This window comes from Limanda limanda, chromosome 17 (genome assembly GCF_963576545.1).
Source record: "Limanda limanda chromosome 17, fLimLim1.1, whole genome shotgun sequence".
NCBI classification, from domain to species: Eukaryota; Metazoa; Chordata; class Actinopteri; order Pleuronectiformes; family Pleuronectidae; genus Limanda; species Limanda limanda.
The window spans coordinates 11,664,802-11,690,787 of NC_083652.1; the positions used below are offsets into that span (position 1 = coordinate 11,664,802).

The following is a 25,986-nucleotide window of genomic DNA, read 5'->3' on the forward strand; positions in this document are numbered from 1 at the left end:
ACGTTTGGTCAACCACCATTTTGAGAACCGCCCTTATTTACAGAGACACCAACACTCACATACCTATCTTTGTTTAGCAAGTACGTTTGTTAGTAATTTGTGTTTTTACACTTTATTATATTCATAATAAATGTTTTTCTTTCACAAATGTTCTTTCAGTAATGTTGCATAAGTGAATTTTGCCAACCTCTACACTGTCAAGAACTCCATAATCTTCACTGTTCATTATATAATCTTTAATAGTAAATATTGAGATTTCTAATTGAACTAGATCTAAATGAGACTGATCTTAATCAATAAATTGGCTATCTTTTCCCTTCCTTTGAAGGGTGGTGCCCAGAGGTAACTTTAACCAACTAAAGTTGTGATTTATTATTAATATTTGAAATATTAATGTTTTATATTTTATTTTGATAACCACATTTATTGAATGCGGAAAGGCACACCTTTTTATGGTATCACTTTTAACGCATTATTGCACAACAACAGTTACATTGTTGAAATCAATGGATTACATGACAGTACTTCTCTTTTTCAAGAGTTTATTCACTCTTTAAATAAATCAATGGAAATGCCGTATGTCGTAAATCCACCAGAGGCGAAGCCCCCAGGGAAGCAGCTGGCCACCAAGGCTGCTCGTAAGAGCTCCCCAGCCACCGGCGGCGTGAAGAAGCCTCACCGCTACCGGCCCGGTACCGCTACAGGTCCGGTACCGTGGCTCTGACAGAGATCTGTCGCTACCAGAAATCTACAGAGCTGCTGATCTGCAAGCTGCCCTTCCAGCGCCTGGTGAGAGAAATCTCTCAGGATTTCAAGACCGACCTGCGCTTCCAGAGCTCCGCTGTCATGGCTCTGCAGGAGGCCAGCGAGGCTTACCTGGTCGGCCCGTTCGAGGACACCAACCTGTGCCCAAAGACATCCAACATCCATAAACTGCTGCTGCTCTACTGACGATAACAACGCTGTGTTCCTACACTTATAAAATGCAATTCAATGTGGATGTAATCCAAGTATTCAGAGTACGTTACTAAGATTAGTTAATGTAACGGAATACATTACAGATAACATTTTTGGGCATATATTCTGTATTCTGTAACGGAATACGTTTTGAAAGTATCCTTCTCAACACTGGACATTGATCAGTGAAATTTTCCATTACACAGCAGACAAATCATTACACAAAGAAAAGAGGGATGAGGGGACGTTTGTCCTGAAACCTCTGACCCTTCTCCCTTCCTCTTTCCGTGTCAGTAGTTGAAGACAGGAGTTAACGTGTCATTTGCATCAGGTTTTCTTGCCAAGCAGGTTTACAAGGAAATTCAATGTGGTCTTAGTGTGCAAGTTAAAATATAAAAAATACAAAATATAGGAAAACTGTGTCTTTAATGTATAGAGATATTATATTACTCTTACACCACAAGGACAACATACAGTTTTCTTTAAATAATCTTTATTTAAAAACAATATAAAGTTAACACATAAACTAACATGACTCTGTAAATACAGCACTAGGAGTTATAAACAAAGTTTAACATTAAAAAACACAAACTGAGAAGAAAGAAATTGTTCTTTAAATGCATTATTTTTACTCTAAAATATATCAACATGTTTAATTGGGTAAAAGATTGAAGGTCTTTATTTATTTTCTATTAAAGGAGGTTGATTGTTTGGTTTCATCTTTGTTGAAGTATATCATTTTTTCACACCCCAGGTAAGACAAACCCCGCCCCTACCCAACCTCTGATTGGTTTATTTCATTTGCATTCCCCCAATTCTGACCGATCATCACTGGACTTCACCTAAAACTAAACAATCAGAGGCTAGGTTGGGGCGGGTCTTCGCTCACCCCGAGTAGATTGCAGAAATGTCTGAATGTTACTGTCAGAGAAAATATATACGTACTTGCTGCTAGCTGGGTTAGCTGTGTGTTAGCAGAGTGTTAGCTGTGTGTTAGCAGGGTGTTAGCTGCTCCTTCAATCAAAGCTCATGATATCTTAGTTCAGTGCAGGTCTGAAGCAGCTGAATTCAGTTTGTTAATATGGTCGATGCAGAACCAGCAGTGATCATCGCAGCTACCTTGTGTTACTGCTGCTGTTACGTGTGCCTATATGTTTACAAAGTGGTTGTGAAGTACCCTGATGAGTGCGTTGTGCTCAGTCAGTGAGACGGTGTGAGACAGTGTGTGTGCACGAGGCTACGCACAGCGTGTCTGTACCTGGCAGACATCAGGTTGTACACCAGAGGGTTGATGGCAGCACTGAGACGGGAGAGGATCCAGGCGAACAGGATATAATACAAGTATTTTTCTGTCAGTGTGTTATTTGGAGTACTGTCAGTGTATGCGTTATTGTGTGTACTGTTAGAACCGGCTGTCAAAGAAACATAGGTCATGGTTAGACCGACGATGTAGGGCAGCCAGCACAGGACGAAGGCCAAGACGATCACTCCTGATGGACATGAGGAGAAGGACACAGGAAGTGGACATGAGAATCATCAATATCTGCAGGTGATAGAATACATTTCTCACATTGTTAAACAAGAGAGCTGTGTGTCAGTTCAGGGGCTGCAACCTTCAGAGGACACGATCTACTCAACCCACCTCCTTCCTCGGTCAGGTAGACTGTGAAGGCTGAAACTAAATGAGACCGTCTGGTCCACAGAGGAGAAGCTTCAATGATGGTTTCTGTCATTTTATGTGGTTCTTATAAAACTAGTGAGTTGTTTTTCTGGGAAACAGTATTAAATCTGTTCGTCAGCCTTTGTCATTTGTGTTTAGTAAAAGCTAAATTCAGAACCTAAGGGTGTGTGTGTTGGATTGTGTTTCTCACCCAGCATCTTGATTGCGTGTCGGTGACTCTTGTCTTTACTGCTGCTTTGTGGACGGAGCCTCAGAGTCCGTTCAATCAGGATGTAGACCAGTCCAAGGGTGCACAGGGGTACCAGGAAGTACAGGTTGTAGAGAATTAATATGGCCAACATGAGGCCAGAGGAGACTGAGGATTTTGATAATCTGCACACATCGATTTCATCCTCTTGTCCCTTATGATCCACTTCCATCATGACCAAAAATGGTGCTGCACTGACAGCCGCACCCAGCCAGAGGCAGCCAATCACAGCCAAGGTTCTGCGACGTGTCACCAGCATCTTTGAGGTGATTGTCCAGCAGACAAGCAGGTACCTCTCCAGGGAGAGAAAGGTGATGTGGAGCATGGTGCAGTAGGTGCAGCACTCTGAGAGGAACACAAACAGCTTACAGACAAAGACTCCTACCTCCAAGTCTGTCCAGAGCTGGAAGAGACACAATCCAATTATTTCATGTTCAGCCAAACCATGAGTATCTGGTCAAATCACAGTGAACTGACACAAAAAGGTCTTTAAGTATATAAGTATTATAGGATATATGTGAGTGCACCTTCAATATATCCTGAGGCAGCAGCAGGAGATTCAGCAGGTCACTAACAGCCATGCTGCTCAGGTAGAGGTATGCGGAGCTTCTCATGTTTGGGCGAAGCCAAACCACCAGAAGAGTCAGTGTGTTTCCAAGAAGGCCGAAGATTATCAGTGAAATGAAAATCACTGTCACACACACTAGAAAACGAAATATTGATGATTGATTTTCATTAGAATCACAAATTTACACATGTTCTGTCCACAATGGAAAATGGTAAAAAATGTTAACCGTTATAATCAGTTCTCATGATGACTGGCACAAGAAGATGTCTTTTTCAGTTTTTTCCTAAACTACAATGAAAGACTAGTATACAAATATAAGAAACAACTTGTAGTCAGGTAAAAAATATCCTCTAAATGTTTTCTCCATAGCTCAGCAACATTTTCAGCCCCAGTGAGCATATCAATATAAGACAGGAGGAATATTTTACTGATATTTATACTTTTAACTTCCTTAGAAAATTCATTTGCATCATTCTGCTGAACCTTTCTGGCAAAGTTCTGCAAAATAACTTTAAAATATGTTCTGCATATCTAAAACCGGAAAACACACACACACACACACATATATATATTTACTAATCATTAACTCTCACTTTTCCTCCAGAGCTTTTATTCATTTTCCAGATTGTTTTTACAGTTTCAGTTAAAGTATCGCAGAGGTAATTCATCATGTACACTGGAAACAGACAGGAGCAACTGGGCAGTTTAATGTGTGGTGTGATAATACATCTATGAAAATGCTTCTGTGCGTGTGTTTATATGACAATATATATAACGTTTTAATTGGTAATATTAAAAGGTGCTGGGAGGAGGAGGATCTGTTTATTGATTATTGACAGAATCAGGCTAAGAGGACAAACCTGTCTTTATGCTAAGCTAAGCTAAGCAGCTGCTTTGTATTTACTGTAGAATGATCTCAACTCTGCTTTTTCTTTGTAATAACTTAATAAATTGTTTAATTAGTTATAAGAGGAAAATATTAAAATGTTCTGTCTTTCAGATAAAGGTTGAAGTAGTTTTTTTATAACTTATAATAATAATAATAACAGTAGCTGGCTGTATCACTTTAAAATCATCTAAAGTATCATCACCATTGTTTTGTACCCACCTAACTCAATAAATCCAAATATTGATTCCCCCGTCTGGCAGTCTTGGTTGGAGCAGTTTCTCCAGAAGCCTGGCGTGCTACAGTTTTTAACTCCACAGCTCACGTTTCCCTCCTCCATTAGATCCATGACGGCTCAGGTGGGGGCAGGACGGAGGAACCTGCAGGGGAGAGGTGTGTGTGTCCCAGGTTCCACAGAACTGACGCACACTGATGGCTTTCCTATGACGCTCGATCACAGCCAACACTGAGAGGAATGGTCAAGTGCTATGTGTTCAGAGCAACAGAAAAAACACACAGGATCATATTTGGAACAACATAAACATGCATGTATCACACTGTGAACTCTGAATAAACACATGTACTGCACATATTCACACTAAGAGGTGTTCTACACAAATATTCAATATCAACACAGTAAAGCTCAACCTATCAACGCTTTAATCAGACCTTCCTCACTATTCTTACATTTTTAAATCACTGACGCTGAAAAGAAAAGGAGATCTCGTCCCAACGCCTCCATCGACTTCCTGGCCGCGCTCACTGCAAAAGACAAGGAGCTGAAGAAGAGTCGGGCAGAGATGCTGGAGGTGAAGCTGCAGCAGGAGACGACTCCAACTGAGGGACTGAGCTGCAGGAAGGTGGAGGCCGTCCACCCACTGAAAAGTGAACAGATGAAGCTGGAGGAGGACGTGAGACACAAGGACGAGCTGATTCAGACAGAATCAGAGGAGACGAGCTTCCACAGAATCATACCTTGCTTGACGAGCTGACTGAGACAGAGAACGAGCTGGAGAGTGTTGCGAGGAAGTGGAGCAGACAAGTGGAGCAGCTGGAGAGAGTGGAGGTGAAGAACGAAGACAAACGTCTGAACCAGCAGACAAATGAGTACACAAAGAAAAGAGGAATGAGGTGACGTTTGTCCTGAAACCTCTCACCCTCTCCCTTCCTCTTTTTGTGTCAGTAGTTGAAAACAGGAGTTAACATGTCATTTGCATCAGGTTTTGTTCCCACGCAGGTTTACACATACAATGGATTCAATGTGTTGTAAGTCTGCAAGTTAAAATATAAAAAATACAAAAATAGGAAACTTTGTCTTGGTATATGAAGATATTATATTATTCTTACACCACATGAACCAAACACAGTTTTCTTTAAATAATCTTTATTTAAAAACAATATAAAGTTCACACAAAAACTAACTTGACTATGTAAATACATCACCAGGAATTATAAACAAAGTTTAACATTAAAGAACAAACTGAGATGAAAGAAATTATTCTTTAAATGCATTATTTTTATTCAAAAATATTATCAACATGTTTAATTGGGTAAAAGATGTATTTTTCTATTAAAGGAGGTTGATTGTTTGGTTCCATCTTTGCGGAAGTATTTTATTTTTTCACACTCCAGGTAAGCCAACCCCGCCCCTATCCAACCTCTGATTGGCTTATTTCATTTTCATTCCCCCAATTCCGACCAATCATCATTGGACTTGCCTTAAACTAACCAATCGGAGGCTAAGTGTGTGGGCGGGTCTTCGCTCACCCCGAGTAGATTGCAGAAATGTCTGAATGTTACTGTCAGAGAAAATATATACGCACTTGCTGCTAGCTGGGTTAGCTGTGTGTTAGCAGAGTGTTAGCTGTGTGTTAGCAGGGTGTTAGCTGTGTGTTAGCAGAGTGTTAGCTGTGCGTTAGCAGGGTGTTAGCTGTGTGTTAGCAGAGTGTTAGCTGTGTGTTAGCAGGGTGTTAGCTGTGTATTAGCTGTGTGTTAGCAGAGTGTTAGCTGTGTGTTAGCAGGGTTTTAGCTGTGTGTTAGCAGGGTGTTAACTGCTCCTTCAGTCAAAGCTCATGATATCTTAGTTCAGTGCAGTTCTGAAAGCAGCTGAATTCAGTTTGTTAATATGGTCGTTGCAGAACCACCAGCGATCATCACAGCTACCTTGTGTTTCTGCTGTTGTTACGTGTGCCTATATGTTCAAAGTGGTTGTGGAGTATCCTGATGAGAGCGTTGTGCTCAGTCATTGAGGCGGTGTGAGACAGTGTGTGTGTACGAGGCTACGCACAGCGTGTCTGTACCTGGCGGACATCAGGTTGTACACCAGAGGGTTGATGGCAGCACTGAGACGGGAGAGGATCCCGGCGACCAGGATAAAATACTGTGTGTCCTTCTGTGACTTTATGCAAAGTGTTGGGTTTTGTTTGTTATGTGTAGTATTGTGTATCTCCGAGTTTGTGTCTGTTTCAGTGCGAGGACCCAGTTTGTGTGTGCTCTCTCCAGCTCTGATGTTATGTGATACAACATGATCTGCACTCTTATCGTCAGAACCTGCGCCCGGCTCAGTGAGCGTTTCAGGTTGTGTGTCCACCAAGTGTGCATCTGCATCACTGTGTGTGTTGATCTTGTTGTTTGTGTTTTCCCAGAGTGCATCATCTCTGTCTGTGTCAGCTTGTGCCTTCAGGTCCCAGTCTGAGAGGCTAACAGGTTCGGTAACAGAGGCCACGTTGCCAGTGCTTTCAGGAGGAGTGTTCATGTCCGAGTGTGTGTTTGTATCGTTGTTAGTTCCCCGACTTTCAACACCAGTTCTCTGAGAACCATAGGACATGGTCAGACCGACGATGTAGGGTAACCAGCACAGGAGGAAGGCCAAGAAGATCACTCCTGATGGACATTAGGAGAAGGACACAGGAAGTGGACATGAGAATACCTGCAGGTGATAGAATACATTTCTCACACTGTTAAACAAGAGAGCTGTGTCTCAGTTCAGGGGCTGCAACCTTCAGAGGACACGATCTACTCAACCCACCTCCTTCCTCGGTCAGGTAGACTGTGAAGGCTGAAACTAAATGAGACCGTCTGGTCCACAGAGGAGAAGCTTGTCCTGTCTTTAAGTTGGGCGTGACAGAAAGCTTAACGCCCCATAACATGTGAGCCGTTAGTTGAGTTGATACGGTTCGTCACCACAGTGCAATGAGTCCTGGGACATGTTGGACCTGGAAGGATTCACTCATCAGAGCTTTCTCTGGTATGAAAGGAAGCATCTGTAGGAGCCTTTCTACTTGTGTCCCTGTGATGCAGCCCCTAAACTGACCCACAGCTGGAAATAAAGATGGACAACATGACTGCTCCCAAACAGTGAAGCCAAATCAGATTGATTGCCCCCTGGTGGCTGGCTGCAGGTCCTACACCTTGCCTGCCTCCTTGATGGTAACACGCGGGACATGGACCAAACTAAAAAGTCAAAATACACATCAGATATATTCTCAACGATGCTTTCTTTCATTTTATGTGGTTCTTATAAAACTACTGAGTTATTTTTGTGGTGTTTTTGTTAGTTTTGATTATGTTTTGATTATCTATTGGATGATACAGCTCAGACTCTGGCTCCAGGTGTGTGTAGCAGGTATTAAAAGTATTATTTCATTTCACCAGAAATCCCTCTGTTCTTGTATATCATTGATTTTGTATTGGGTGTTTTACGTGTGTTTTGCGACCTCTATAGGTCGTGGGGGGTCATTGTATTTATTTTCACCGGTTTCACCAGAATGTTCTGGAAGTGACAGAGACCGGTATGTACAAGTTACAGCGCGACACAAATGTGTAAAGTTCATAGTTTAAGTTGTCTGTAAGCTGTCTAGAATGTTTTATGTGTTTTATAAGATTATATTAGTCAAGTTGCTTCATGTTTTGATGGTTCATTTTCATTCTTTAATTAGTTCACAGTGTTTTAGCAAAGAGATTAAATTTCTGTGCATGTGCGTAGGTGTCCGCGATTGGGGTGTCTTGAAGAGTGCCTGTTGTAACTTTATCTTTTTTATGTTAGGCCTGTGACTGACACCGTTCTCTGTTATGCTCTAATCTGAACAGAGAAATAAAGGTCCTGTTACAAAAGAACACGTTCCGGTCATCAATTCATAAGACACAACGCAGAGTTCCAAGACATCTAGAAAAGACCGGTTACATGTGCAAGCCGAGAGGAAGACAAAGTATTACATCTGTTTGTCAGCCTTTCGTCAGTTGTGTTTAGTAAAAGCTAAATTCAGAACCTAAGGGTGTGTGTTGGATTGTGTTTCTCACCCAGCATCTTGACTGTGTGTTGGTGACTCTTGTCTTTACTGCTTCTTTGTGGACGGAGCCTCAGAGTCCGTCCAATCAGGATGTAGACCAGTCCCAGGATGCACAGGGGTACCAGGACATACAGGTAATAGAGAATTATCATGGCCAACACGAGGCCTGAGGAGAATGAGGATTGTGATACTATGCACACTTTGATTTCATCCACTTCCATCATGACCAAAAATGGTGCTGCACTGACAGCCGCTCCCAGCCAGAGGCAGCCAATCAGAGCCCTGGTTCTGCAACGTGTCACCAGCGTCATTGCGGTGATTGGCCAGCAGACAACCACGTACCTCTCCAGGGAGAGAAATGTGATGTGGAGGATGCTGCAGAAGATGCAGCCCTCTGACAGGAACGTGCTCAGCTTACAGACGATGACTCCTAACTTCCAGCCTGTCCACATCTGGAAGAGACACAGTGGCGTTTCTACATTAGGGGCAGGTGGGGCACTGCCCCACCAGATTGCGCTGTTGTGCAGAAAGATATGTACATCTGAACTTTGTGGCAAATTTAAAAAAAAATGTTTTGTATATGCAAAGTAGCGTGAATGTGTGTTTGTGAATAAACTTGACTCACAAGCATTATAGTCTTGTTTTGGAAAATTTGATTCCTGTGTGTTCCTGTCTGTGTGCTCGCTGTGTGAAACACTGCTCGCTTGTTGTCTGTCTCTGCTCTGGGCACAACGGGGCACGCGTAAGACTGTTTGCCATGGGAACACCAATGAGCGTGAACCACACAGGCCAAAGTTAACATTGGGAGAGTGTCTACTTTCAGATGGGCCGTACGAAATCTGCCAAGCAACTCGACTCCAGCGTCAGCCTGTTGCCTGCTCGGCTTCACCTGAGCTAATAGGCTAACAGGCTATCCGTCAGTGAACACAACACGAGTCTGTGGAGAGGTTTCACTCACATATTGGATGAATAATAGACGTTTTGAAGTTCTGCTTGTTCTCCTGACAGAGAAGCTACAGACGTCTGCGCTCCCGTTTCTGAGGTTAGTCAAGTTTAGCATTGTATTTCTCTGTTAGAAGTGATTTGCAGCAGCCTGTACCAGGCTTGTTAGCTTAGCTCGGCTAGCCCACAGGCACGATAGCAGCAGTAATAGCGATGCTAACGGGAGCGTACAGAAGTTATTACGGACACGCACCCGAAGCGTTAGTTTATGAGGATGAATATGAGACAGGAGACTGTGTGTATTCGGAGAATTAGCTCCACCACGTAAGATATCTTATGTTATGTGAAGTTTTTTCACTGGCCAAACCATTTGTTTTGACAATGTTACTCAGATTCTTATTCTGCAGAAACAGATTTACTGTGATCAACTGAAACGTGAGTATTTAAAGTCACATCTGCATTTTAAGAGCAGCTGTTTAAAGTAGCATTACATCTCCTCAAGCTCTTTATTCAGAGTATTGGTGTTGTGTTGTAACGTGATACAGTGAAAACTAAATTTGTCTGCTACATTACGTTTTTTACATCGTTAATCTTACCTACCACCTATTTCTTAAACTCAATGGATTTCTGCTCCCTACTGGCACTCAAAATGCAGCCCATAGTATATCGTACTGGTCTATATAGGCCTACTGCGTATAATAATCAGCTACCTCTAATTTTGTGACGTGACGTCATACAAAATTCCCCTACCAGAAATTTCAGGCTAAAATCGCCACTGAAGAGACACATTTCGTTTAGTGCACGTTGAGCCAAACCATGAGTATCTGGTCAAATCAAAATGAACTGACACTAAAAGGTGTATAAGTATATACGTATTATGGGATATATGTGAGGGCACCTTCAATAGATCCAGAGCCAGCAGCAGGAGGATCAGCAGGTCACTAACAGCCATGCTGCTCAGGTAGAGGTGGGCTGAGCTTCTCATGTTTGGGCGAAGCCAAACCACCAGAAGAGTCAGTTTGTTTCCAAGAAGGCCAAAGATTATCAGTGGAACCAGAATCACTGTCAACGATACTAGAAAATGAAGAATTTATGATTGATTTTCATTAGAATCACAAATTTACACACGTTCAGTCCACAATGGAAAATGGTAAAAAACTTTCAGTTATAATTTGTTCTCATGATGACTCGCACAAGAATATGTTTTTTTCAGTTTATTCCTAAACTACTCTGACTAGTATAAAAATATAATGAACAACATGGAGTCAGGTAAAAATATCCTTTAAATGTTTTCTCCATAGCTCAGCAACATTTTCAGCCCCAGTGATCTATTAATATTTACTGTTATTTATAACTTTAACTTCTTTAGAAAAATAATTTGCATCATTCTGCTAAAGCTTTCTGGCCAAGTTCTGCTAATTAATTTTAATAAAATGTACTGCATATCTATATCTGGAAAAAAAAAACACATGTACACTACCGTTCCAAAGTTTGGGGTCACCCAGACAATTTCGTGTTTTCAATAAAAACTCACTTTTATTTAACAAATGAGTTGCAAAATTAATAGAAAATAGTAAATTCATTGAGGTTAGAAATAATGATTTTTATTTGAAATATAAATTTTTTTCTTCAAACTTTGCTTTCGTTGCTGCAAATGGAGCATTCTTTGAAGCTGCCTGTTGAGGACCTGTGAGGCGTCTATTTCTCAAACTACAGACTCTACTATACTTGTCTTCCCTCCCCCCCACACTTCTCTTTCTACTCTGGTTAGAGCCCGTTTGTGGTGTTCTCTGAAGGGAGTAGTAGCACCGTTGTTGGAAATGTTCAGTTTCTTCACATGGAATAGCCTTCATTTCTAAGAACAAGACCAGACTGGCGAGTAACACATGAAAGTTCTCTTTTTCGGCCATTTTGAGAGTATAATCGAACCCACAAATGTGATACTCCAGATCATAGATATATATAAAGACTAGATATCTCGCTCGACGGAGCCGGACGTCACCACATGGCGGCCATCTTGTTGCGGGAGGCTCTCTCACCCATAACATTGTGTTGGTAGTTGTAAATAACTAGCCTGGGTGCCAGACGAACTTAGCCCCGCCCACAACATTTGTTGTTCGGGAAGTTCGGTCTGGCATCGCTCCGTTGGGGAGAAACTATGCTCGTACAGAAGCTGTACGGACCAATCAGATCGTCAGGGCGGGCTTTATACGATGATTGACAGATGATCTACAGTGACGTAGTCAACCACGTCAGCAAAGAGCGCTGCCTGCCGCTGGAGAGCTGAGACATATTTAGACATATATAGTGTTTATATCTATGAGCTGAGATGTGTCGATGCTGCCATCGAGTCTGTTTCAGAGACATCGACAGCACATTCATTTTGAAAGAGGAACAGAGGAACGTGATCAAGGCATTTGTAGATCGAGAAGATGTTTTTGCCGTCCTCCTACGGGATTCATAAAAAGTTTAATGTATCAGCTGGCCCCGATGCTGCAGCCACACAAGCAGTCATATAAATAAAAAGAGAGTCGGGGGGGGGGGGGGTGCGCAACGCTCCTCAGCACATATGAGACAAAAGACACATAGGTTGGGACGCTGTTAATGTTGGAGCAACAAGGAAGTGAATGCTTGAAAAAAACGATTAGCCCCCGTTTCTCCTCCTCGCTGTCCTCCTGCAGAGCCATGACAGCGGAGCTCTGCAGCGCAGCGTGCGGATCAGCAGCTCCGTGGATTTCTGGTAGCGACGGATCTCTCTCAGAGCCTCGGTCCCGGGCCGGTAACGGTACCGGGCCGGTCGCGAGTCGCGGGGCTCTGAGAGAGATCCGTCACGGGCTTCTTCACGCCGCCGCCGGCCGGGGCTCTCACAAGAAGCCCTGGTCTCCAGCTGCTTCCTGGGGGCTTTGCCTCCGGTGGAGATACGAGCGGCATTAGCAGCATTTCCATTGATTTATTTAGAGAGTGAATAAACTCCTGAAACAGACAACTGAAAACAACTATGCGTCGCTTGACATACGTCACATACTACGTTGCTCTGATTGGTTGTAGGTCTATCCAATTGAGCGAAGAGGCACTTGGTTTCCTGGTTCGGTTGAAACACGCCCCATAATCACAGCCCAATGGAGCGGTCTCAGACTCATATTCTGACTAGAATAATGAGTCTGACAACGTCAGGCTAGTAAATAACCATAACTTGCTCAATTTTCAACCGATTTTGAAACGGTCTGGTTTGTTATAAACGTCAGAGATGTAGTTATGAAAGTTGTAGTTTAGAAAATAACATAATTATTCATAAGTACACAGTGTCATATCTACATCTCTGACGTTTATAACAAACCAGACCGTTTCAAAATCGGTTGAAAATTGAGCAAGTTATGGTTATTTACCACTACCAACACAATGTTATGGGTGAGAGAGCCTCCCGCAACAAGATGGCCGCCATGTGGTGACGTTCGTCTCCGTTGGCCGGCAACGCGGCCGAGATATCTAGTGTTCATATCTGTGCTCCAGATACTCAACTAGCTCAAAGGAAGTTTTATAGCTTCTCTCACCAGCTAAACATTTTTCAGCTGTGCTAACATAATTGCACAAGGGTTTTCAAGGGTTTTCTAATAATCCATTAGTCTTCTAAGGCGATTAGCAAACACAATGTACCATAAGAACACTGGAGTGATAGTTGATGGAAATGGGCCTCTATACATCTATGAAGATATTTCATTAAAAACAAGACGTTTCCACCTAGAATAGTCATTTACCACATTAACAATGTAAAGAGTGTATTTCTGATTAATTTAATGTTATCTTCATTGAAAAAAACAGTGCTTTTCTTTGAAAAATAAGGACATTTCTAAGTGACCCCAAACCTTTGAACGGTAGTGTGGCGGGTTCTCTCTTAAAAACTCCTCAAAGAGTGTGAAAACACCGGTGTAGCCAAAAAGTTTTTTTTTCAATTTATTTTTAGCCGGCTCTCCAAGGTGATCTTGGACATTTACAAGAAATACTAAACAAAAATACTTTTAAATCAAACCAACAGGAAAAACTCCTGTCTAATGCTCTCATGAGCTCTGACGTTACCTTCTCTGTAACTGGAATCAGAATCTTCTCAAGGGCTTTGAGCTGCCCCTTTAAACCTTTAGCCCCTCCCACTGGGCTTAATTACTACCTCAGACACATTTATCTGCAAAACCAGTGCTTGAAATAAAAATAAGAGTTTACAATGACCTCTTTACAAGTCACCAAATAAATCATCTTTAAACAAATCAAATGACTTTTATAAACAAAACAGTATCAACTATAAACATTAAAACTCTTATTAATTATCTTTAGAAAAAACACAACCGGAAACTATTTAAACAAACAGGAAGTTGTGCCCGGTTTGTTCCCTCCAACTTTACGCTGACGGTGAGTTAAACGTGCCGCGTCCCTAAACCGCTGGTGAGTGACTGTGTGTGTGTGCGTATGTATGTAACCCAGATGCGGAGCTGACGAGTGTGCACCCTCGGTCGCCCCACAGCTAAACAGAGTAGACGATGGTTAGATAGTGATCAACTAGGAACTGTAACTGGAAGCGTGAAAATGTTTGTCGGCGTGTGTGTGGCTGAGTGTGCGTGTGTGTGAGGACCGCTGGCGGTCAGTGACGGAGCCGCTCCGTCACAGGTAGTGTATATTTACTATTCATTTTATTATTTGCACTTTTCCTCCAGAACTTCTATTAATTTCCAGATTGTTTTTCCAGTTTCAGTTAAAATATTGCAGAGGTAATTCATCATTTTCACTGGAAACAGACAGGAGCAACTGGGCAGTTTAATATGTGGTGCGATTTTAAATCTATGCAAATGCTTGTGTGCATGTGTTTATATAACAATATATATTGTTTTAACGAGTGATATTTAAAGGTGCTGGGGGGAGGATCTGTTTATTAATTATTGACAGAATCAGGCTAAGAGGATAAACCTGTCTTTATGCTAAGCTAAGCTAAGCAGCTGCTTTGTATTTACTGTAGATTCATCTCAACTCTCAGTTTTTCTTTGTAATCATTTCATAAATTGTTAAATTAGTTCTAAGTGTGAGTTTTCTGTCCTTCAGATAAAGGTTGAAGATGTTTTTTTTATATTTTTTTAACTAATAATAATAATAATGACAGTAGCTGGCTGTATCATTTTAAAATCTTCTACAGTATCATCACCATTGTTTTGTACCCACCAATCAAGACCCATCCAGACATTGTTTCCTCCTCCTCTTGGTTGGAGCAGTTTCTCAAGAAGCCTGGCGTGCTACAGTTTTTAACTCCACAGCTCATGTTTCCCTCCTCCATTAGATCCATGACGGCTCAGGTGGGGGCAGGACGGAGGAACCTGCAGGGGAGAGGTGTGTGTGTCCCAGGTTCCACAGAACTGACGCACACTGATGGCTTTCCTATGACGCTCGATCACAGCCAACACTGAGAGGAATGGTCAAGTGCTGTCTGATCAAAAAACACACAGGAACATATTTAGAACCACATAAACATGCATGTATCACACTGTGAACTCGGAATAAACACATGTACTGCACATATTCGCACCAAGAGTTGTTCTACACACATGGATGCACACATATTCAATATCAACAGAGGACACACGTCTCTGAAGGAGCAGAGTTCTGGAAGTGATGACGCTGGAGGAGGACATGAGACACAAGGACGAGTTGATTAAGACAGAAACAAAGAAGAGACGAGCTTCCACAGAATCATACCTGGCTTGACGAGCTGAGTGAGATGGTGAACGAGCTGGAGAGTGTTGCGAGGAAGTGGAGGACAAAAGTGGAGCAGCTGGAGAGAGTGAAGGTGAAGAACAAAAACAAACGTCTGAACCAGCAGACAAATGATTACACAAAGAAAAGAGGGATGAGGGGATGATTGTCCTGAACCCTCTCACCCTTCTACTTTCCCCCCTTCTTACCTCACCCTCTCCCTTCCTCTTTCCGTGTCAGAAGTCGGCGACAGGACTTAACATGTCATAGAGTCTAGTTTTCTTGCCAAACAGGTTTTCACATACAAGGAATTCAATGTGGTGTAAGTGTGCAAGTTAAAATATAAAAATTACAAAAATAGGAAACGTTGTCTCTAATCTATAGAGATATTATACTATTCTGACACCACATGGACAACACACAGTTTTCTTTGAATAATTTTTATTTAAAAATAATATAAAGCTCACACATAACTAACTATGTGACTATTACCTTTGACAACTTTGTGTTAGCTCCCTCCCAGACTTCTAGGAACTTGGGCGTGACGCTCGACAGACAACTCTCCCTCACTGCCAACATTTCTGCAACAACACATTCCTGTAGATTCATGCTGCACAACATCAGGAGAAGACGCCCCCTTCTCACTCAGAAGGTGGTGCAGGTTCTGGTCCAGGTTCTGGTCATCCCACGCCTAGACATGTGTGGTATGGACTACATTGATATGAAATGGAAAGTTGTCGTTCCAAACATATTTACAAAGTTGACAGTGGTATATAAGTTTATTCAAAATTTGGGTTTTGGAGTTTGCTGCTGGGGCTAACATAACAGTTGGCCAATTATCTGCAAGAAACTTACTGTCAGTACAGGGGTTAACTGTGTTGGTTATGGCCGTGAGGAGCGAGCTCTGGATCGCCTGTGTCGTGGCTCAGGGCTGTTACGCTCTGGGGAGTCAGAGTCAAAGTGGACTTCAGAGGCGCCGTCCCCGTCTGATCAATTATAACCATGTTTTGAACTGTACTCAGAGATGCTGCGGTTATCTTCTGAGCAGTGGTAATTTTTCTTGGCCAGAATGTCAGAGTATGGCTTCCTACAGCTTCTACTGTGGGAATGCCGATCTTTGGGAAGTTGGTGGACATGCAGGATATGGTCAGTGTCCCTACTCTGCCTTTTGTCACCCGCCTTTGTTTTGTGGTCAGAGTGAAGTTTTGAGGCTGCGGTTGAATTTGACACCTTGGTGTTTGTTTTGACAGGCTCGGTTGCACCTACTACAGTAGTGACAGTAGTTGGTGGTGACAACAGTTTCCCAAGCCACCTGTGTCATGTTCCTGATCTGCTGCATTGAAGGTTTTCCTTGCTGTGTCATCAGTACAACATGTGTGTATACATGGATGTAGGTTACGTTAGAACATGGACTTGAAGATGGGATTTTCTTCTAGGCCTGATCCGTTTTTTCCCTGAAAATAAACATGCATCAAACGTTGAAAATAGTCCTTGGATTTTCACGACATGAATGTTTAATTTGGGGTGCTGTAACAATGGATGTTATCTCGTCAGCAGTAGAAGAGAATTCCTCGACTGGTGCTTGACGGAGCTCTGTGTAGTTATTTGTGACATTGGAAGGAAGTGACTGAATAAATTTGTGAACAGCTGTAGAGCTGGCTTTTAACACAAGTTTAACCTTCTCTCTTTCTGTTGCATTTGGCAAATCACTTAGGTTGAGATCTAGTTCTCTAAAGTAATTATTAATGTTGATCACAGTTGTCTGGATCAAATTGTTCAATATCTTTGGCTAGAAACTCAAGCAAATCCAAGCGAGGACTCTGTAAGGTCTGGCTGCGTGCATCACCTGCTACAGGTCTCTCTGGTTGAGGGTGAGGTGCTAAAACAATTTGGTATGTGGAGGCTCAGGAGGTGACTTAATTCCCAAAGTCTTGGGGTCGGACAGGATTCTATCCCATCTTGGGAGTTAAGAGGGAGTTAACCGTACCCTGTTGGAGGAGTGTGAATCAGAATAACCAGAATCACATTGGCTGAAAAGCTGATGTGAGACAGGGCCTTCTAAACTAAGTTTTAACAATTCCTCCTTCTGTGAATAGAGATCTGACTCTGCTGAGTGTAGGTCCTCTAAATAGTGCAGAGCTTTCTTATTAGCCGTTTGAACCTCCTGGAGGAGAAAAGCATTTTGCGCTCTTAGGGCATTTACCTCCTGTTCCACGGCTGCTTTGCTCTGACAGGCAAGGTTGATTTGCTGTGGAAATTTAGAATCATACATCTCAACAATGGACCCTTTGATGCTGTTTGTGGATCACACCTTTCGTTAAGTTGTGAATCTATTTCTTTATTACACTCACTGAAGTTCAACTTGCTGATGAATTCAGGATAGCTAGGGGTCAGGCTCTGTGCTAGGAAAGAAACAAACTGGTCTACACAGGGATTCGCCATTGTTGGGTCTGAAATTGAAGGATTAGATCAATCCTACAAAATTGTAAATCAACAAAGCAGTGTGGTTGGCTCGTTTTGCACTGGCAGACACATTGTAGTGTAGGTTTAATCGTACACTAGCTTAACCAAAACTATGGTGTTTAATCACACTGACTTATGTGCGGGGCAGTGACAGTTAGGGGTTCTATAAGTTCACAGGGCTGGAAGCACGCTGTGCCTCTTTATCAGGCTCTTTTAAACAACTTTGGCTGAAATGAATTCGGCTGAAATTGAATTCAAACCTTTGGCTTGACTGAAAATTCAAAAGTCCACTTATTTCTGGCATTGGTCAAAAGGATTTTTTTTCTAGCATAATATGGATATTTTTCAAACTGGACTCTGCCTCACACGGGGCACCATTCATGTTGTGAAATAATGCATTTAACGTGAAACCTTTAAATTGTGTCTTTTGGCTTTTACTAAATTTGGTTTTCAAAATAAAATATTGAATAATAATATTAAAATATTAATATTAAATAATAACTTTAATTGATGAAAGTTACCTCGGGGTACCAACCTGCAAAAGATAGCCAGTTTATTGATTAAGTCTCATGAAAGTACTAACTACAAATTTGGAACTCTGATTAACAATTAACTGATAACTACAACCAAAATTACCATAGAGAAGCTCAGTTGAAGGATATAGAGTTCTTGACAGTGTAGAGGTTGGCAAAATTCTAACTAATGCAGCATTCATTAAAACATTTGTGAAATAAAAATATTTATTATGAAGATAATAAAGTATAAAAACACAAATTGCCAAAGATGTACTCACTATATAAAGATATGTGTCTGTGTGAGTGACTGTGCTTTCAATATGGCGGCTTTGACTATACATGTAGGCCGAACAGTAGTTCAAAATTCACTTATGCAACATTAATGAAAGAACATTTGTGAAAGAAAAACATTTATGATGAATATTATGAAGTATAAAAACACAAATTACTAACAAACGTACTAACTAAACAAAGATGTGTATGTGAGTGTGTGTGACTATGTTAATCAGGGGTCTCTCAAATGGTGGCTTCCTGTGGGCTCCTAAGATGGTCGCTGCCCCCCTACAGATAGCAGCCCCCCCTTTTCTTCTGAAGTGGGGGAGGAGATAACTAGATGTGTCTGTGTAAATGTTAATCAGGGAATGAAAAGAGTCACAATGATCCTGTGAAGAGCGTAACTAACATTAACTTCCAAATAACTTAGTAACCACAATCTCACAACACATATCAAACTTATAAACGTCACACAGAATCAAATAAACAGTCTTGCTTAGCCTCGTATCATTATTAAGCCCAGATTATGTTACCGATTCGAGGAAAAGGGAAAAAAGGAAGTTATAGTTCAGTTTGCAGTTCTGTGAAGCCTTCTGGTTGGTCGTAAGGTTCTGCATTCGCGTTATGTCGAGCGGTGGGGCTCAGTTGCTCATTGAATCTTACCTGCAGGACATCGTGTCGCTGCTAGGAGTTTGGAAGAGCTTGGTTTGAGAGGCGGTTTCCTTGATGAGATGAGCTGGAAGCTGCACCTCTGCGCTCCTCTTGATGGATGCGAGGAGAAGATGCAAGCTGGAGAAATCAGGTTTCTCCCTAGGCGATGCAGGAAGAGAGATGGGCTGCCTCCTCCTTGGAAGGTTGGTGAAAAGAGATTGAAGAGAGGCGGATCTGTCATTATATTGGCCCCCATTGACCTCACAGGTCATGGGGCCAGACTGACAAATAGGAGTTGACCCTTGTGGTTTTTCACACCTCTGTGTGAAGTTGAGGAATCCTGGGAGAGTGAGTTCCCTGTGCCCTGGCTTTTCCCAGAACAATGGAACCTGTTGCACCCTGGGACACTGAGTGCCTTGGCTTTTTCAAGAACAAAGACCATCCTTGTTTATAGGCAACCAAGGAAGACCCATCCAGACATTGGTTCATCCTCCTGGCAGTCTTGGTTGGAGCAGATTCTCCAGAAGCCTGGCGTGCTACAGATTTTAACTCCACAGCTCACGTTTCCCTCCTCCATTAGATCCATGACGGCTCAGGTGGGGGCAGGATGGAGGAACCTGCAGGGGAGAGGTGTGTGTGTCCCAGGTTCCACAGAACTGACGCACACTGATGGCTTTCCTACGACGCTCGGTCACAGCCAACACTGAGAGGAATGGTCAAGTGCTGTCTGATCAGAGCAACAGAAAAACACACATGATCATATTTGGAACAACATAAACATGCATGTATCACACTTTGAACTCTGAATAAACAAATGTACTGCACATATTCACACTAAGAGCTGTTCTACAGACATATTCAATATCAACACAGTAAAATTCAACCTATCAACGCTTTAATCAGACCTTCCTCACTATTCTTACATTTTAAATCACTGACGCAGAAAAGAAAAGGAGATCTTGTCCCAACGCCTCCATCGACTGCCTGGCCGCGCTCACTGCAAAAGACAAGGAGCTGAAGAAGAGTCAGGCAGAGACGCTGGAGGTGAAGCTGCAGCAGGAGACGACTCCAACTGAGGGACTGAGCTGCAGGAATATGGAGGCTGTCAACAGAGGACACACGTCTTTGAAGGAGCAAGTTCACCAACTGAAAAGTGAACAGATGAAGCTGGAGGAGGACGTGAGACACAAGGACGAGTTGATTCAGACAGAAACCAAGAAGAGACGAGCTTCCACAGAATCATACCTGGCTTGACGAGCTGAGTGAGACAGAGAACGAGCTGGAAAGTGTTGCCAGGAAGTGGAGGAGAAAAGTGGAGCAGCTGGAGAGAGTGGAGGTGAAGAACGAAGACAAACGTCTGAACCAGCAGACAAATGATTACACAAAGAAAAGAGGGATGAGGGGACGATTGTCCTGAAACCTCTCACCCTCTCCCTTCCTCTTTTTGTGTCAGTAGTTGACAACAGGAGTTAACATGCCATTTGCATCAGGTTTTGTTCCCACGCAGGTTTATACATACAATGGATTCAATGTGGTGTAAGTCTGCAAGTTAAAATATAAAAAATACATAAATAGGAAACTTTGTCTCTAATAAATAGAGATATTATATTATTCTGACACCACATGGACCACACACAGTTTTCTTTAAATAATCTTTATTTAAAAACAATATAAAGATCACACATAAACTAACATAACTCTGTAAATACATCACCAGGAGTTATAAACAAAGTTTAACATTAAAAAACACAAACTGAGAGGAACGAAATTATTTAAATGTATTATTTTTATTCTCAAATATTATCAACATGTGTAATTGGGTTAAAGATTGAAATTTTTTATTTATTTTCTATTAAAGGAGGTGGATTGTTTGGTTTCATCTTTGCGGAAGTATATATGTTTTCACACCCCAGGTATGACAAACCCCTTCCCTACCCAACCTCTGATTGGCTTATTTAATTTTCATTCCCCAAATTCCGACCAATCATCACTGTGCAGGGTTACGCCGGGTTCACACCGGACGCGTAAGCGTCGCGTAAGCGTCGCGTAAGCGTCGCGTAAGCGTCGCGTAAGCGTCGCGTAAGCGTCGCGTAAGCGTCGCGTAAGCGTCGCGTAAGCGTCGCGTAAGCGTCGCGTAAGCGTCGCGTAAGCGCTAATCCTTAGCGTGCCGGCGCTAGGCTGGTCACACCGGACGCGTAAGCGTCGTGTTAGCGTCGCGTAGATCCCTAGCACGCTGGGGCTTGGCTGCACACCGGACACCCTTAACTCCGCGGCGGTCATTCTGCGATTCCTCTCCGTGATCACACATATAGCTGATATGTGTCATTAACTGCAACGGCGTCCCAGCATGTGTCCTTTTTAATGTTGTCTTTATACAACATGTGCCGAGGATCATACAGCTCACTGTACTTCTCCACTTCAATTATTAATTTAATGTCATCCATCTTCAATAACTTCTCCGCTGTTTGCTCCGTTCAATGTCGGGTGTCGAGGGTAAATTACGTATTCTCCACTCAAGCCTATGGGGAGAGTACGTAGACCCCCCCCCCCCTCTTTTTATCTTTATGACTGCTTGTGTGTCTGTAGTGAATGGGCAGAGGGGGACATTGGTAAAATTGGTAAAATTAAAACTCCAGGACAACAGAAGGGGAATACAAACTATGGGATGCATATTTTATCATTTATATCATATAAAATATGTCATCAATATCGTTTAAAATCCTTTTTCACTGTGTTTCCTGGAGCGATACGCTTGCGTCAAGCGCAAAAAATAGACTCGACGCCGAAACGATCGCTGCACGCCGCGAGGCAGCCTTGGCGCAGCGCGGCACTTCAGCCTCCGGTGGGACCGGCACAAAGGATTAACATGGGAGTGGATGGGACTCAGCTGTTATTTAAGGCTTGGCGCTGCGCTTACGCAACGCTTAGCCTACGCGTCCGGTGTGAACCCGACGTTAGCTGTGTTAACAGGGTGTTAGCTGTGTGTTAGCTGTGTGTTAGCAAGGTTAGCTGTGTGTTAGCTGTGTTTTAGCAAGGTTAGCTGTGCATTAGCTGTATTAGCTGTGTGTTAGCTGAGTGTTAGCAGAGTGTTAGCTATGTTTTAGCAAGGTTAGCTGTGCATTAACTGTATTAGCTGTGTGTTAGCTATGTTTTAGCAAGGTTAGCTGTGTGTTAGCTGTGTGTTAGCAGAGTGTTAGCAGAGTGTTAGCAGAGTGTTATCTGCTCCTACAGTCAAAGCTCATGATATCTTAGTTCAGTTCAGGCCTGAAGCAGCTGAATTCAGTTTGTTAATGTGGTCGTTGTTAGTGGTGCACTGATGTATCGGCCGAACATCGGTAGCGGCCGATATTCGCCTCGTTGACTGACATCGACACATCGGTAATAAACTTGACTTTCACCGATGTCATTGGCCGATGTTCTTTGGTATCTGTGGTAAAACCGCTGGGCACGTGCCGCGGCTGGGGGGGCAGTCGCCCTCCTCTCCACGCCGCTTGAGGCTCGGTGTGCGGCCCGCCTCCAGGTTTTTGGGAGGGGAGCTGACTGAGAACTGGTGCAGACCAGGGGAATCCGACTGTTTAATTAAAACAAAGCATCACGAAGGCCCACGGTGGGTGTTGATGCGATGGGATTTCTGCCCAGTGCTCTGAATGTCAAAGTGAAGAAATTCAATGAAGCGCGGATAAACGGCGGGAGCAACTATTGGCACATAAAACAGGTCATGCTGAAGAGGGCAGTTTTAGACAGGGTCAAAATGTTACAGACATTTCATGAAGACCCCAAGGAACCATATTAACTGTGGTAAATGGGCATAATATGTCTCCGTTAAAAAAACTTTAGTTAAACCAAAGATTGTTCCATAAATCTGATTGAATTTGTGCTCATTAAAAGATAAGAGTGATAAAGGGCTGAAATTATTTAAAATAGTGCTTTTTAAATAATGATTTAATTATTTTCCTGGCACAAAAGAGTGAATGATTTACAACAAAAACAAAATAAACAAACATCGGTATCGGCCAAGAATTTCCACATCGGTGCATCCCTCGTCGTTGCAGAACCACCAGTGATCATCACAGCTACCTTGTGTTTCTGCTGCTGTTACGTGTTTCTATATGTTTACAAAGTGGTTGTGGAGTATCCTGATGAGAGCGTTGTGCTCAGCCGGTGAGACGGTGTGAGACAGTGTGTGTGCACGAGGCTACGCACAGCGTGTCTGTACCTGGCGGACATCAGGTTGTACAGCAGAGGGTTGATGGCAGCACTGAGGTAGAAGAGAACCGAGGAGACCAGGTTGAAATACTGAGAAAGATAATATATAAAGAGGGAGTGTGTGTCAGTGTGTGTGTTATTGTGTTTAATATCAGTGGGCGTTGCAACATATGTGTGGGTGTCTGCTGTCGGTGTTGTGAGACTGAGTGTGTCCTTCTGTGACTTTATGCAAATGGTTGTGTTTTGCTTGTTATGTGTAGTATTGTGTATCTCAGAGTGTGTGTGTGTTTCAGTAGGTGGACCCAGGTTGTGTGTGCTCTCTCCAGCTCTGATGTCGTGTGATACAACGTGATGTGAGCTTGTATCGTCAGAACCTGCGCCCGGGTCAGTGAGCGTTTCAGGTTGTGTGTCCATCAAGTGTGCGTCTGCATCACTGTGTGTGTCGATCCCGTTGTTTGTGTTTTCACAGAGAGCATCATCTCTGTCTGTGTGAGCTTGTGCCTTCAGGTCCCAGTCTGAGAGGCTAACAGGTTCGGTAACAGAGGCCATGATGCCTGTGCTTTCAGGAGGAGGGTTCATGTCCGAGTGTGTGTTTGTGTCGGTGTTAGTTCCCCGACTTTCAGCACCAGTGCTCAGAGAAAGAGAGAATATGGTCCGACCGACATGGAAGGGCAGCCAGCACAGGACGAAGGCCAAGACGATCACTCCTGATGGACATGAGGAGAAGGACACAGGAAGTGGACATGATAATCATCAATTTCTTCAGGTGATAGAATACATTTCTCTCACTGTTAAACAAGAGAGGTGTGTCTCAGTTCAGGGGCTGCAACCTTCAGAGGACACGATCTACTCAACCCACCTCCTTCCTCGGTCAGGTAGACTGTGAAGACTAAAACATTTCATTTAGCTGACACTTTTATCCAAAGCAACTTAAAATAAGTGCATCAACCGTTAGGGTACAAACCCAGAAGAGCAAGAATCATGGAAGTACATTCGCTTCAAAAAGCCAAACCACAAGGGCTTCTTGTAAGTGCAATTAAACTTATTTAATTATTGAATTGGTTATTAGACATCATCTTCTTAACCAAGTATAGTCGGAAGATATGTGTGTTTCGTCTGCGGCAGAAGATGTGTAGACTTTGCTGTCCTGATGCGAATGGGGAGCTCGTTCCACCATTTGGGAGCCAGGACAGCAAAGAGTGGTGACCTTGTTGAGTGGCAGCTGTCCCTCCAGTGAGGGAGCAGCCGATTGGCAGAAGACGAGCGGAGTGGACGGGCTGGGGTGTAAGGTGTGACCATGTCCGGGGTAGACTGGACCCAATTCGTTCTCAGCACGGTACGCATGTACAGGAGTCAGGAAGCGGATGCGGGCAGCCACTGGTAACCCGTGAAGAATACCAGTTTATGGGGTTCTTGTAATGCTAGTGAGGCAGTCACCTTGCCTGCCTCCTTGATGGTGACAGGCGGGACATTATAAAACTACTGAGTTCTTTTTCTGGTATATTTAGTTTTGATTATCTATTGGATGATACAGCTCCGACTCTGGCTCCAGATGTGCAAGACGAGATGAAGACAAAGTATTAAATCTGTTCCTCTGCCTTTGTCAGTTGTGTTTAGTAAAAGCTAAATTCAGGACCTAAGGGTGTGTGTGTTGGATTGTGTTTCTCACCCAGCATCTTGACTGTGTGTCGGTGACTCTTGTCTTTACGGCTTCTTTGTGGACGGAGCCAGAGAGTCCGTCCAATCAGGGCATAGACCAGTCCCAGGATGCACAGGGGTACCAGGAAGTACAGGTTGGAGAGAATCATCATGGCCGACAGGAGGCCAGAGGAGACGGCGAAGTGTGTGCAGCGGCACTCTCTGGTGTCCACCTCTCTTCCCATATCAACACGCTCGTCCCTTCCACCTCCCTCGTCTTCTCTCATTTTATTTTGCTGTATCCCATCATCTTCCATCTTCCCTTCCTTTTCCCCTCCTCCCTTGTCAGCCTCTTTTTCTTCTTTCATTTTCCCTATATCTCCTGTTTCTCCAATCCCCAGTTTTCTCTCAAACTCTGGAACTCTTTCACCCCATCCCTTTATCTCTTTTTCTTCCCACTTCATTTCCTCCAATCCTCCGTGCATTGAAGTTATGTGTTCACCTCCTCTCTCCCCTCCACCTATCATAAATGCACCCTGTTCTCCTTCTCTGCCCGTCCACTCTGTATCCTCCCTCCATCCCCTGAGGCCTAGTTCCTCTCCTCCTCCGACCTCCTCCACTCCCACCATGACCAACACTGGTGCTGCACTGACAGCCGCTCCCAGCCAGAGGCAGCCAATCAGAGCCCTGGTTCTGCGCCGTGTCAACAGCGTCTTAGCGGTGATTGGCCAGCAGACCGCCAGATACCTCTCCATGGAGAGAAAGGTGATGTGGAGGATGGTGCAGAAGGTGCAGCACTCGGAGAGGAACATGGTCAGCTTACAGATGAGTTCTCCTAAGGACCAGGGTCTGGGTCTCCAGAGCTGGAAGAGACACAATCAGTTGATCGATTTCTGAGGTTAGTCCAAACCATGAGTATCTGTCCAATTCCCATTGAACT

General features: G+C 43.2%; 3 protein-coding genes and 1 pseudogene across 3 annotated transcripts in view; 1 reads left to right on the forward strand and 3 right to left on the reverse strand.

Annotated features, from left to right (window-relative positions):
- The first annotated feature begins 571 nt into the window (after positions 1–571).
- LOC133022981 (histone H3-like) lies at positions 572–951 on the forward strand (annotated as a pseudogene).
- Positions 952–2,094: 1,143 nt separating this feature from the next.
- Positions 2,095–4,688, reverse strand: LOC133022982 (growth hormone secretagogue receptor type 1-like). Its single transcript, XM_061089899.1, has 5 exons — positions 4,562–4,688; positions 3,413–3,588; positions 2,829–3,288; positions 2,216–2,447; positions 2,095–2,104 (listed from the first exon to the last, which is right to left on the reverse strand). Exons 1-5 carry the CDS (start codon positions 4,686–4,688, stop codon positions 2,095–2,097), a joined length of 1,005 nt encoding a protein of 334 aa, XP_060945882.1.
- Positions 4,689–6,520: 1,832 nt separating this feature from the next.
- Positions 6,521–17,742, reverse strand: LOC133022984 (growth hormone secretagogue receptor type 1-like). Its single transcript, XM_061089901.1, has 6 exons — positions 17,652–17,742; positions 10,469–10,644; positions 8,639–9,080; positions 7,017–7,222; positions 6,640–6,737; positions 6,521–6,530 (listed from the first exon to the last, which is right to left on the reverse strand). Exons 1-6 carry the CDS (start codon positions 17,740–17,742, stop codon positions 6,521–6,523), a joined length of 1,023 nt encoding a protein of 340 aa, XP_060945884.1.
- Positions 17,743–22,605: 4,863 nt separating this feature from the next.
- The window catches only part of LOC133022985 (growth hormone secretagogue receptor type 1-like), a 3,601-nt gene continuing 220 nt past the window's right edge, over positions 22,606–25,986 (reverse strand). Inside the window, exons 2-6 of the mRNA XM_061089902.1 lie at positions 25,645–25,909; positions 25,078–25,272; positions 24,034–24,115; positions 23,406–23,517; positions 22,606–22,773 (exon numbers count right to left, since the gene is read on the reverse strand). Coding sequence (XP_060945885.1) covers positions 22,606–22,773; positions 23,406–23,517; positions 24,034–24,115; positions 25,078–25,272; positions 25,645–25,909 — 822 coding nt within the window. The remainder of the gene's footprint in view (positions 22,774–23,405; positions 23,518–24,033; positions 24,116–25,077; positions 25,273–25,644; positions 25,910–25,986) is intronic.